The sequence below is a fragment of the Xenopus tropicalis genome, chromosome 8, assembly GCF_000004195.4.
Source record: "Xenopus tropicalis strain Nigerian chromosome 8, UCB_Xtro_10.0, whole genome shotgun sequence".
Taxonomy (NCBI): Eukaryota; Metazoa; Chordata; class Amphibia; order Anura; family Pipidae; genus Xenopus; species Xenopus tropicalis.
In genome coordinates this window covers 80,324,942-80,337,005 of record NC_030684.2, presented here as the reverse complement: position 1 = coordinate 80,337,005, position 12,064 = coordinate 80,324,942, and the positions used below count along the sequence as shown (strand labels likewise).

Here is a 12,064-nt window from a genome sequence, read left to right as displayed (position 1 = left end):
CTATAATGGCAAAATGTTGGGATTACACTTGTACTTCTGCTATGGAAAAGCAGTATAAACAGGGTAGGACTGGCCCACTGGGATACCGGGAAAAATACTGGTGGGCCCTGATCCTGTTGAGCTCCCCACCCGCTAGCAACCCGCCTGCAACTTTGCAGACAAAAATAAAAATGGCTGCATATTCCACTATGGTACGCCCATTCATCTTTATTTTATTCACTGGAGGCACGGCCTAACTAACATTGGGCAGTAAGTAAAAGGGGGGAGGAACACTACAACGTGGCAGAAAGCTGTGGGCAGGATCTCGATGCAGTGACAGGATGGCTTTATCTTAGTCATGTATGAAATATATAATGATATAAAGAAATTAGAAAGGCATCTCTACTTTCTTACATGCATCTCAGGAGCACAGCGTCCCAAAAGGTCAATCAGAGCAGAATAGAAAGACATGATGGCATTACCAAGATGTACACGATTTTCTTCATGGACCTCTTCACCACCATACCTACGTTGAATGTAGTTAAAGAGAGAGGCATGAAATTTATAGTGCTCATTTACAATATGCACATCACTGTGTCCTTTAAAATGCAATATATAACATGCTTATGCTCATGTAGACCTCAGGTATCAGTTTTCCCTGTACTGTAAATGAAGCATCACAAGGGAGCCTTGTATGTATCACTTTCCCTGAACAGGCAGTAAGCGCAGAACAGCTTTTGCAAAGTGTATCCATACACTGCATTTTGAACCTGCATTGGAAGGGTTAGAAAGTGTCATGTCTCACACCTACATACTGTCTCCTATGCCATGGGTGCAAGAAGCCCTCAGTGCATGGCATTCACTAAATAGCATGCATTACTTCTTGCAAAATCTAGTACAATAATTATCGAAGAAGCCCTGAAGATATTAGAAGATAGACATCATAAAATAAAAATGATTATGCTCACAACTCCCTCCGACGATCCTTTTTGACAGTGGGACCGTCTCTGGCAGGATCTTCAGAAATTTTAATTGCTTCCTCAATAGCAGCGAGCAAACCATTTCCTCCCTCTCCTCTCAATGCTGGACCAAAGCACTCTGGGCGTCGGATCAAAAGGCGAACCACAACATTCGCATTCTCCTCAACGCTTTCTCCTAAAAAAAGTGTGGTAAAACAAATATGGACATCAAATATACCTTGCAGTTTGTTAATTAAACATATCAATAGTTTGCAAATTAAACTGTTTCCACCATTATTCCACCATATAAAAGTTTCTTATAAATATGAGAATGAGTGAGTTAAAGAATTTATGTATTATATAAACTGTTAATTTATCATCTGATATTGAAGCCAATATCCAAAAGTGCTCCTAAGTATTGCAACTCATAAATTGAATCATCATCCTCTATCTGCAGCTATGAGCATAAAACAAGACTAAGGGGCAGATTTATCCAAATGTGAGTTTAGAGCTCAATGAGCCCATGTTTTATTCATTCTTATGGGATTTGTAGAAGCATATTTACCAAATGGTGAACTCTAATTTTCACCCATTGTTAAATACGCCTCTATAAATCCAATAGGAATGAATAGAACACATGGGTTTTTATGTATTAAGCTCTAAACTCACTATTGGATAAATCTGCCCATAACAGTTAATAATGTACAGATCCATATATTCTGTTTGCTTACCATTTACAAAGACTGCAAACCGTAGGAAGTCCAGGTACCTCTCACCTCCAACTGGGTTCCACCCAATGTCAGGATAGCCTTTACTTAAAAGCATGGGACAGCTCTGCAGACCACAACCAGCTAAGTAGGACACAACCTGTTGAGGTAAGGATTATGAAATCAGTCCTTAATCTAATTTTTGTATGCTGGAACAGAAATGTCATAATATTAGAAATATGTAACTTTTCTCTCCAGTTAACCTGTTTCTTGGTTCATAAAACTTACCTTCTCTAGGTCTTGTTCCTGTAGCGCTAAAGCTAATTCATTGTTATCAATCACAGAAGCAGCTGCCACATCTAGTGGTGTTGAGCCTCTCATTCCTAAAACACATACATTTAATGCCAAATCTATAACATGTCAATCTTAAAGATACTAAAGGGTCACTGCAAGTGGCTTACCCAGTCCAATCCCACTGTTCTGCAGCAAATAACTGAGATGGTCAAACATGGCTCTTTGGTTTTGACGACTAATTCTACAGAAATAGCACAGGAATCGACAGCAGTTGGTCACCATTTTGGGGAAGCGGATCTCCTAAAAAATAGGGGGTGGCAAAACTCCATTGTAGTACAGTTGTGTAGTACACATAAAACAATCATTAAACTATTTAAAAAATGTAAAAACATATATCATGGGTAAATATTGATTGCTTTATTTATGAAAAAAATCAATGGTTTTAACAGGGAAATTGAAGGTGATGGGGGGAGATTAGTCACACGTGATTAAATCTTGGCTTCAGTGGGTGATTAATCTTCCCGAAATGACTTCCCACTGGCAATAAAATTATTTGTTGGTGGGAAGGCATACACGTCATTTTATTTTTCGAGGTCACAAGAAGTTTCCTCCTGCAGGAAACTCAATCTGACTTTGGAAAATGAAGCAACGTATTTTTACTTTATTGCCGTGGAAATGCATTTCAGAGAGATTGGTCGTCCGCCATGTAACATGGGCGACTAATCACCCTAAAATCCCTTCATGTTTATCCCTTGCAAGGTTTACCACTGCACGGCTAATTTCTCTTCATAATGGATGCTAGCAAAGCAGTTATAACAAAGGGTGAACTGAGGTGGTTGTATACCGGTAATCTACCTACTTCCCAAGTACCAAACTTAGAATAGCTTCAGTATCCCTGTTTGCACTGTTTAGCTCAAGAAATAACAAAAAACATTCATTTTTCATGAAGAAAACCATAGGCAATGATCAGCATCAGCAATGATCACTGAACTCATGAACAAAGCAATAATATGTTAAAAACATTTAATAATTTTCAAAACTGTTCATGAAAACTCCACACCAAAGTTAAAAATACTTCACTAGAATGGTGTGGTTATTGATCATTATTACAATTTACCATAATATCTTAGTATTTTACCTTAGAATCTCCTCCACCTAGCACATTCACCATGACCTCCATTACAGTCTCATGCATGCCCAGAGCTCGCATAAGGTTTGGATGCTGGTAAAATACTTTATTATTCATAATGTTTCTGAAATATAGGAATGAATACTATGTCAACTAAAAAGGATAATTATTGCATTGGGAAACAATGTAAAAAAGGAAGAGAGAAAGATACTCTAAAAGTAAAGTTTCCAAAATATCTGACACATTAAGTAAAAATTACATTTAGGAATGCAAGACATGATAAAAATATATTAGAAAGAAAGTGATTATGAAAAGAAATAAAAGAAGAAATGTACTGAGATAATGAACAATTAACTTAACAAAAAATGAAAACAATAGATACATGGAGAATTTAAAGAAATGTTGGTAAAAGGTAACAGTCAGTAACAGAGGGAGAAGAGAAATTAAAAATACAGTAAGTGAAAGAAAACAAAACATACCCAATGCTCTGAATCATCAGATTCTCTTCTTCGGGTCCCATCTGCACAATAAGCAATGAACGAATCTGGCCCAAGCTCTCCAGCAGATTCATAGTGTCCTCCACTGACACTGCATTTATAGTGTAGGCCTTGGGTAAGGCTCTGATAAGCTCTCCTAGCCCATCATACTGACGATGCAGGAGACTAAACATAACTCGAACCAGCTCAGGGCTTTGGATAAAAGACTCTTGGGCCCAGTGAACCATGGTATGAGAGATAAGTTCTTGCAGTGTGCCTGGTGGAAATTCAACACAAAGCTGAACCAGTGAATTACACTTTAATTAAGCAATGATATCACTTAATAACTATCTTTAATCAATAAGGTCAACTTTTCAACATACAAAAAGTGTTATGTCTGAAGCTCCTTCCTCATTCTATATCTCTCACTTCCTGGTTACTGCCCACTTTCCCAGCCTGCCTCTCTATCTTAAAGGTACACTGTAACTTAAACATGCAAACATTACAAAAAGGATGTCTTATTCAGTTACATTTACAGTACTAGCATATCTGTCAAAAAAACAGCATGGTTTATTTCTCTAGCACCCCTTTGGTCTACTAGCTTGCCACATACTAGGTTTAGGCTCTTCTTTCTCCTCTGGTTCTGGCTCTGGCTCTTCCTTCTTTCGAAAATGTTTCAGTTTTTCCACGAGATTAAGTAAGCGCTTATGTAGACTTGTGTCTTCATGTTCCTCCTCCTCCTCACCCTCCATCTGAACTCCTGCATGGGGAACAGTACTAATAAGTTTGCTTTGAGTTGTAGAAAAGAAATGGAGTATGATGTTGTTTTAAAACAGTAAGTTCATTCTTTAGGGCAGGGGTACATGGGGAGATTTGCCGCGATTTGTCAAAGTCACCGAAGTTGCCTTGAGAGGAAACAATTCTTCGATGTCAGGGGTGACTAATCTCCCCGCAATGGGAAAGACAAATCGCAGCGCCGTGTATGCCGTCCCACCAGCTAGAATGTAAATTGCTGGTGGGATGGCATATGCGCCGCCGCAATTTGCCTCTCCCATTGCGGGGAGATCAGTCACCCGTGACATCGAAGAATTGTCATGCGCTGACTAATCTCCCCGTGTATCACTGCACTTAAGGTATCTGCTGCTTCTTTTTTGCATGTTTTAGTAGAAAACCTGAATCCGGTACTAGCCTGTATTTCATATCTACATTACTAGCGCAACACCCTTGTATAACTATTTGCATATGTTTGTAGCTATGTTTTTAATGTTTGCTCCTTTATTTACAAAGTACCTTTTTAACTTGAAATCTCAAGGCTACTGAAATATATTGCCTGGGGAATTAAAAGGCATGCCGCCCCAAAATATTAAAGTTTTTTTTGCATACGGAGCAATGGGGACCTCTCCCCCACTGCTCCGTATGCAAATGTAAAGACTGGCGCATGCACGATCGTGAGAGGGAGTGCACACGCACGCCGTTTGCACATGCGTGTGGGGGGGGGGGGGCGGCGGGCAGCCTTGGGGCTCCCGTCTTACAAATCCGGCCCTGCACTTAGTTACAGAGCTCTTGCAGAAGGGAATTGCAATGCAGCCTGTGCCCAGTGCTAATTCCAGCATAAAGTTGTAGCACTACAGACACAACACAGCCCTGTACTTAACATCTGCCACAGGAAAGGGAATACGTACAGGGCATTGCAGTTTCCACTGGCACTCTCTAACATGCCAGATTATGTGCTGCCCCCATGTAGTTCCTTGTGCAATCAAATGCAAGCATCTCTGCCTTCACTGCTGAGGCAGAGGCCTTTGCGTTCCATTTTGAAACTCAAAGACCTGCCCTTATGGATGTTTGCAAAGTGCAAAAAAAAGGCTGCTTCAATCTGTTCTTTGCACCCTGCCCCCTAAGTAAATTAGTCCTTTTGAAATGTTAGTAGTTTGCTTTTTACCACAGTGAGACAAGAGGTCTGTGTGAAACTCTGATAACTCATCCCGAATGTCTTCTGGAATGGGACAGTCATCTTCTGATAGATTTCTGAAGTTCAGCAACATGTTTATCTGTAAAAATAATTTAGGTTTAAATGTCAAGAGTGATAGAAGGAGAAAAAGAAAAGTTGCTTATGAGAAGGAAAAGGAATGCTAAATAATGGTATCAGGCTGATGGAGGAAGGGAAAGATTGCTATGCTATTGGGGCACAAAATGATGGGAGGCAGTAGGATGTCAAGAGTAAGCATAGAGTAGAGTAAAGAAGGAAACCACTACTTTCATTGTGAAGAGGGTAAAAACTGAAAGTTATAATTAGTACTTGGGAAAATAAAGGTTGTCTGTGTCAACTGAAGGAAGAATAAAGCTCTGGCGCCAAGTAAGTATAGGTACAGTATGTGCAAAAGCAGTGTCAGAAAGACGAGCTAATAATATTTGTGTGCGCAAAAGAGTAGTGTCAGTATGAAAAAGAATATTTTCTGCTTCATTCTGAAATAAATTCTGACCTGTTCCTGAGGAGGAGAGCGGAATTCACGAGTACGCCGAGCAGTTTCAGCTGCAGTCATAGTAAAAGCTTGCATTAACTCCTTGTAACGCTGTCTTTGATTGGTCTGCAGACTTTCCATGTGGCGTTCTGAGAATGCAATGATGGCTTCAACACGGTGCTGCAGTTCCCGGTCACAGAAATACTGAAGTAAATTGCACATCTAATGGAGAAAAGGTTGGCATTTTAACATTGTTTCAGGTTAAGTGGTTAAATCATTTCATGCCCATTTATGAGCAAAGGAGTGGGTACTGAAAAATCCAACATATTCAATTTTTTTAAATCTCCTGACTAAATCTGCCAGCTTACCTGCAACTTAACAGATTCGGGCAATTTCATCTGCAGCAAACCTTCTTCCAACCCTTCTTCTTCCTCTTTAGTTTCCTCCTCTCCAGCCTCCAATGCTTTCTCTTCATCTTCTTTTGCCTTCTCCTGTCCTTCTGCCTCTTCCCCAGATTCAGGCTCATCTTCACCTTTCTCTGCTACCTCTTCTTCAGCTTCTTCTTTTTCCTCTTCCCCCTCCTCTGCTTGCTCTTGTTCTGCTTCTTCTTCTTCCTCTGTAAAAACATTTGGCTCTATCATCTTTAATATATGCCGAACATCATCGTCTTCAAAAACTCCCATTATCAGAAGAGTTGAAATGAGCTTGAGTACTGGTACAAACTGGAATTCCACACTTCCTCCTACAGGATCCCTAGTGTGTTGCCCGCCATCTAATACAGCTTCTGTCAACATGTTGATAGCCTTGATCTTTAAGACATCCAGTGGGATGAAAGGGCTAAGCTGGTAGAGTTCTGTACTGGTACTGACAAAGCAAGTATGTGAGAAATGAAGGTCCGGCTTCAGACAGGTACTCATTCCTACACCTGGTAGCCCATGCTTCTTGTTATCATTGGGAAATAGTGTAATACTTTTTGTCTCCTCTGTCATCGGCACAATAAACTCATTGTTCATAGTTAGACGAGCTCTCTTTTCAGATTCTAAGTGTATACTAATCAGTAAGTCATAGTAGCCACTACGGAGAAGTCCGGAAAGGTGGTTGCTTTCAATGGTATACAGTAATTGGGATTCATCCACATGGCTGCACAGAGCATGAGCAACTCGATTGTTACCAAGAGCACAGACTGAACAGTACAGCTTGAGAGTATGGTAATGAAACTTCAGCATGTTCAGACGTTCTGACAACTCAAGGACATCAATACACCTGCAATGAAACCAATGCCAATAAGAAGTTTAATAATCTTTTATATTTCAGAAATGTAAGCCGCACATTATAAAGAAATAATTAATTAAATACACTCAGAAAATCACATCACCTGTAGCATGCCACATGTTTTGTACATGTGCAATTTCTTATAATGGCACCTTTTACATTTTGTGGGTAAATTAACTTACACAGTTAACAGTATTAAACTGTGTAGTGCTTGGTAGCTTGAGAATAATAAGCTTTGTTTTAAATTGGTACCACAACCATTACAGAAAGCCAGATTAATATTTATTCATTTATCTACAAAATTAAGTAAAAAAGTAATGTGAATGAAAACTTAGTTAGAAGTGCAGTCCAAATCCTCATACCAGGCACACAGCAGTCTCATGGGGTTACCTTTCATAGCTTTATAATACAATGAAGCAACAGCACTGTTTGGTAAGGCTAAGAAGGCACAACCCCATAACTTTTTTTCCCCAAACAACACAGTTACCGAGCACTGCTTTTTAATTATTTTATAAACCTTCCCATTTGATATTTATTTGTGGCTTGTCCAAATATCAACCTAGAATGGGAGAAAACCCTGTTTATTGCAGTCCATGAATACTGCTTCTCAGTATCGGACTGGGATGCCATGGGCCCACCAGAAAACCTTAGACCATGGGCCCACTCTCCAAACTATTTTTTTTATCCACTTCTTACTCAGTCTCTGGTTTCCTGGTTTTTTTTACATACAATATTTTTTCGTTCTATAAATTTAGTTGCTTTGTTCCCATAAAAAAATAAGTAATGACCAAGAATAAGGCCAAATGGCTAGAAGAAGGAGGGCCCACTGACACCTGGGCCCACCAGGAATTTTCCTGGTATCCCTGTGGGCCAGACCGACACTGCTGCTTCTTATGGTTCCCCGTATGATCTGATTCTTGGCACACGCGCTGAATGTTCAGATCATTTAAAAATTTGAATAGTTACTGTATAAATAGCAGCTTGAACTACTGGGGTGAGCATCTGAACTTCCAGTCGAGGTGAACACTGGGGTACAGGATTCTTGTTCTCACTGCCAAACCTGAACTGCAGGGGTGAGTATCTGAATTTCCAGTTGAAGTGGACACTGGGGTACAGGATTCTTGTTTTCACTGCGGAACCAAACTGCTTAGCTGCCATAGCACCTATTTCCACTCAGCATTGTCTACAAAAATTATTTGCATGTACTGATGACCATGTGTTTGAATCAGTGCTGCTTTATTATGTTCTGTGTAATTTGTGTATTGCTACAGAATGTGCTCCTGACTCTGCCAGTATCTCACCTGCTCTCTTCTGGGATATGTAAAGCCATCATCATTAGAGGCTCGGAGCACTCTACCATCCACCCTTGTCTCTCACTGATTCTTTCTGACTCCACATTCAAGAAGTCATTGGGCATTCTACTCCACACTACAGGGGTGAGCATCTGAACTTCCAGTCGAGGTGGACACTGGGGTACAGGATTCTTGTTCTCACTGCGGAACATGGCTGCAGATATGGGCATGATGTTCTGGGAACAACAAAAGTTAAATGGAAAAGCACGTTAAATCAAGGGGAGGTAAGAGGGAAAAGGGTTTATTATGTTTAAAAATCATGAAATAATTCTGTGCAAATAAACTTACAAAGTGTTACTGCAATATGTGTATGGTATTCACATTTTCCATACCTTTAATTTTCCTAGCTCAAACTGGAACATATTTTGACTTTGTGGTGAGGCAAAAACAGCTGGGAACAGCTTTGTGTTGGGTTCCACCTACAGGACAACATACGGACACAAATGAGAGATACTACGCACATCACAATTACCAGTATTACAAAACAACAGAAATCCTGCATCATATTCAAAATCATATGATATATGTGTCTATCATTTGTAGCCAAAATATGCAAGGTGCTATAATAAGAAGGTCCCTGTCTGACTCTGGTCTTATGCTGCCAGACTTAGCTTTAGAAGTAGATAGGGTAAGAGCAGAGAGAGATCCTATGCCTTATATAAAAGTCCCTGTATCATACCATCAATTTAGCCTAAAGGGCAACTGGATTCAGGAAACAAGTGTCAGTAGCCCCAGTAACTGAATGACAAAAACAAGCAGCAGGGCTTCCTTATATATATGGAGGGACCATCATACCAGGCATAGCCTCTCACTGCACTTATGCCTGATCAAAATCTAATGTATAAGCACACATATAAGCACAAGCTAATGCCCATTATAAAAATGTATGTTCAAATAGCCATAGCACCAGTATTACAGCAATTGGGAATCTAAGCTGTTCCTGTACATGCTGCTTCTTTCGGTCCATGCTATTAGGCCCGTTATTTAACATCTTCCTACCATGACCTTCTGTCAAAGATGGGAATATAAAGCATGCCTGATAATTCTGCACTGCATTACCTGATTTATTGTTAATCCTGTCTGACAATTATAGCTTACACATCTGTTATTTTCTTTTTAATGCTCTAAAAGCTTACTAAAGGTTATGCACCCGTGACACCCCAAGAAACATATCATGACAGTCCCCCTGGATATGTGACATTGCCTTTGAGATAACATATGCTTTAGCTGAAATTTAAATTTTGAAGCTAAACATTTGAGAAAGCCAAAAAAGGAACTATACGTACCTGGAAGAAGGTGTTAACCTCTTTTCCATTAGCAGTAAAGGTCATAAGACCAGTTGCCAAGTCAATCAAGCAGCCAATCACAAGGTCCTCCTTTCTGACACGTGCCTGCTGGGTATTGTTGCCAAATTCCCCACCCCAAACCATGTAGCAGTTACTTCGTTTTATGCTGTAAAATAAGGTACAGTGGTTTGCTTAGTCCAGAGGTCCCCAACCTTTTAAACCTGTGAGCCAACTGTAAAAATAGTTGGGGAGCAACACAAGAATGAAAAAAGTACCTTGGGGTGCCAAATAAGGTCTGTGATTGGCTATTTGGAACCCCCTATGTGGACTGGCAACCTATATAAGTCTCTGTTTGGCACAACATCTCGTTTTATGCAACCAAAACTTGCCTTCAAGCCAGGAATTCAAAAATAAGAACCTGCTTTGATGCCACTGGGAGCAACATCCAAGGGTTTGGCGAGCAACATGTTGCCCACAAGCCACTGGTAGGGGATCAATGGTTTAGTCTTTTATTTTAAAACCTTTGGCATACAAACCCTTGGATATAATAAATACCATTCATTGTGCCTTTTCTTTCAAAACCACTGTTTTGTTATTTCTTTATTGTTCATTGTTTTCAGCTTAATTTTTCCAATTCCTTCTTCCACCCGCCCACCTCCTCCTCCCTCCACCCCCCCTTCTTGCATGCGGGTGCAAAATTTCATTGCGGCTGGGTGCCCTCATCACAAATCCGAGCCTGAGCATTTATCTACTTCCTTATCCTTTCTTTACAGCATTTATCCTCTTTCATCTCCACTTTCATCATCTTTTTGACCCCACTGTCACCACTCTCCTTCATTCCTAAATGTATACTCTTTTGCACTTACCTATTAAATATATTTCCTTTATCATCTCCCATGGTGATGGTGGCAACACGGACTTTGCTCAGATCAAAATTCATATCATAAAGGTGGTAGTCGGGGGTTACCCAACCAATCCAAACACCAGTGGGCTCTTGTCCGGCAAATATCCTTACTGAATAATAATACTGATAAACAAGAAGAAAAAGGAAACGTTAAATATTCTACCCATCCCCTAAGTACCCAACCCAACTGAGGTTATTTATTGATTATTACATTCCTGGGTTACAATACTGTTAAAATATAATCTTCTCATTATACCTTTACTTAAAACCAGTGTTCTTCTAGAAAGTAAGAGGCAGGGCATTTTATACAGTGGCTGAAATGTGCTTGTATAATTACTATAAGTTATACTATAAAGTTGAATTTACCGATAAGCATTATACGTTTATGGAATTGGAAAAAACAGGTTCATAAGGGGCACAAACTATAATATCTACATATATTATTGTTATTTCATCTTAAGGATGGGCCTAACTTGGAATCCCCTGGGATGTTTCTTGAAAGGAATGGCCCTTTGGCCCTGGAACCTATAAAAGGGGGCTGGAAGTCAGGAATGAACTCTTTGGGGCTGATTTACTTACCCACGAACGGGTCGAAATGAGTCCGATTGCGTTTTTTTCGTAATGATCGGTATTTTGCGATTTTTTCGTATGTTTTGCGATTTTTTCGGATTCTTTACGAATTTTTCGTTACCAATACGATTTTTGCGTAAAAACGTGAGTTTTTCGTAGCCATTACGAAAGTTGCGTAAAATCTGGCGTAGCGTTAAAACTTACGCGAAACTTTGCACCTTTTAAGTTTTAACGCTACGAAAAATGCGCAACTTTTCGCGTAAGTTTTAACGCTACGAAAAATGCGCAACTTTTTACGCAACTTTCGTAATGGATACGAAAAACTCGCGTTTTTACGCAAAAAACGTATTGGTAACGAAAAATTCGTAAAGAATCCGAAAAAATCGCAAAACATACGAAAAAGTCGCAAAATGTTCGTTTTCAAGTCGGAACTTTTCCAATTCGGGTCGGATTCGTGGGTTAGTAAATCAGCCCCTTTGTCTTGACTTAATATTAAAGATGGACAGCCTGTGAACCCTAAGGTGCTGGATAGGCTCATACAATTGTCTGTTACATGCTGCAATAAAGTTAAACATGTTGATACACTGCAAATACTGTGTGCACTTTACAGTTAGGGCTCTGGCACACAGGGAGATTAGTCGCCTGCGAAAAATCTCCCTTGTCACGGGCAACTAATC

At 39.8% G+C, this 12,064-nt stretch overlaps 1 protein-coding gene across 7 annotated transcripts in view; it reads right to left on the bottom strand.

The window, feature by feature from the left end:
* Nucleotides 1-12,064, bottom strand: part of ryr1 (ryanodine receptor 1 (skeletal)) — a 114,304-nt gene that overhangs the window by 59,952 nt on the left and 42,288 nt on the right. For all 7 annotated transcript variants that reach the window (XM_004917103.2, XM_004917106.2, XM_012969015.2 and 4 more), the window contains 15 exons: nucleotides 10,780-10,940; nucleotides 9,914-10,079; nucleotides 8,960-9,046; nucleotides 8,577-8,803; nucleotides 6,372-7,266; nucleotides 6,025-6,225; nucleotides 5,484-5,592; nucleotides 4,158-4,304; nucleotides 3,548-3,821; nucleotides 3,078-3,192; nucleotides 2,107-2,239; nucleotides 1,934-2,028; nucleotides 1,670-1,805; nucleotides 948-1,134; nucleotides 394-505 (listed from right to left, as the gene is read on the bottom strand). In XM_004917103.2, the coding sequence (XP_004917160.1) occupies nucleotides 394-505; nucleotides 948-1,134; nucleotides 1,670-1,805; nucleotides 1,934-2,028; nucleotides 2,107-2,239; nucleotides 3,078-3,192; nucleotides 3,548-3,821; nucleotides 4,158-4,304; nucleotides 5,484-5,592; nucleotides 6,025-6,225; nucleotides 6,372-7,266; nucleotides 8,577-8,803; nucleotides 8,960-9,046; nucleotides 9,914-10,079; nucleotides 10,780-10,940 (3,045 nt within the window). The remainder of the gene's footprint in view (nucleotides 1-393; nucleotides 506-947; nucleotides 1,135-1,669; nucleotides 1,806-1,933; nucleotides 2,029-2,106; nucleotides 2,240-3,077; nucleotides 3,193-3,547; nucleotides 3,822-4,157; nucleotides 4,305-5,483; nucleotides 5,593-6,024; nucleotides 6,226-6,371; nucleotides 7,267-8,576; nucleotides 8,804-8,959; nucleotides 9,047-9,913; nucleotides 10,080-10,779; nucleotides 10,941-12,064) is intronic.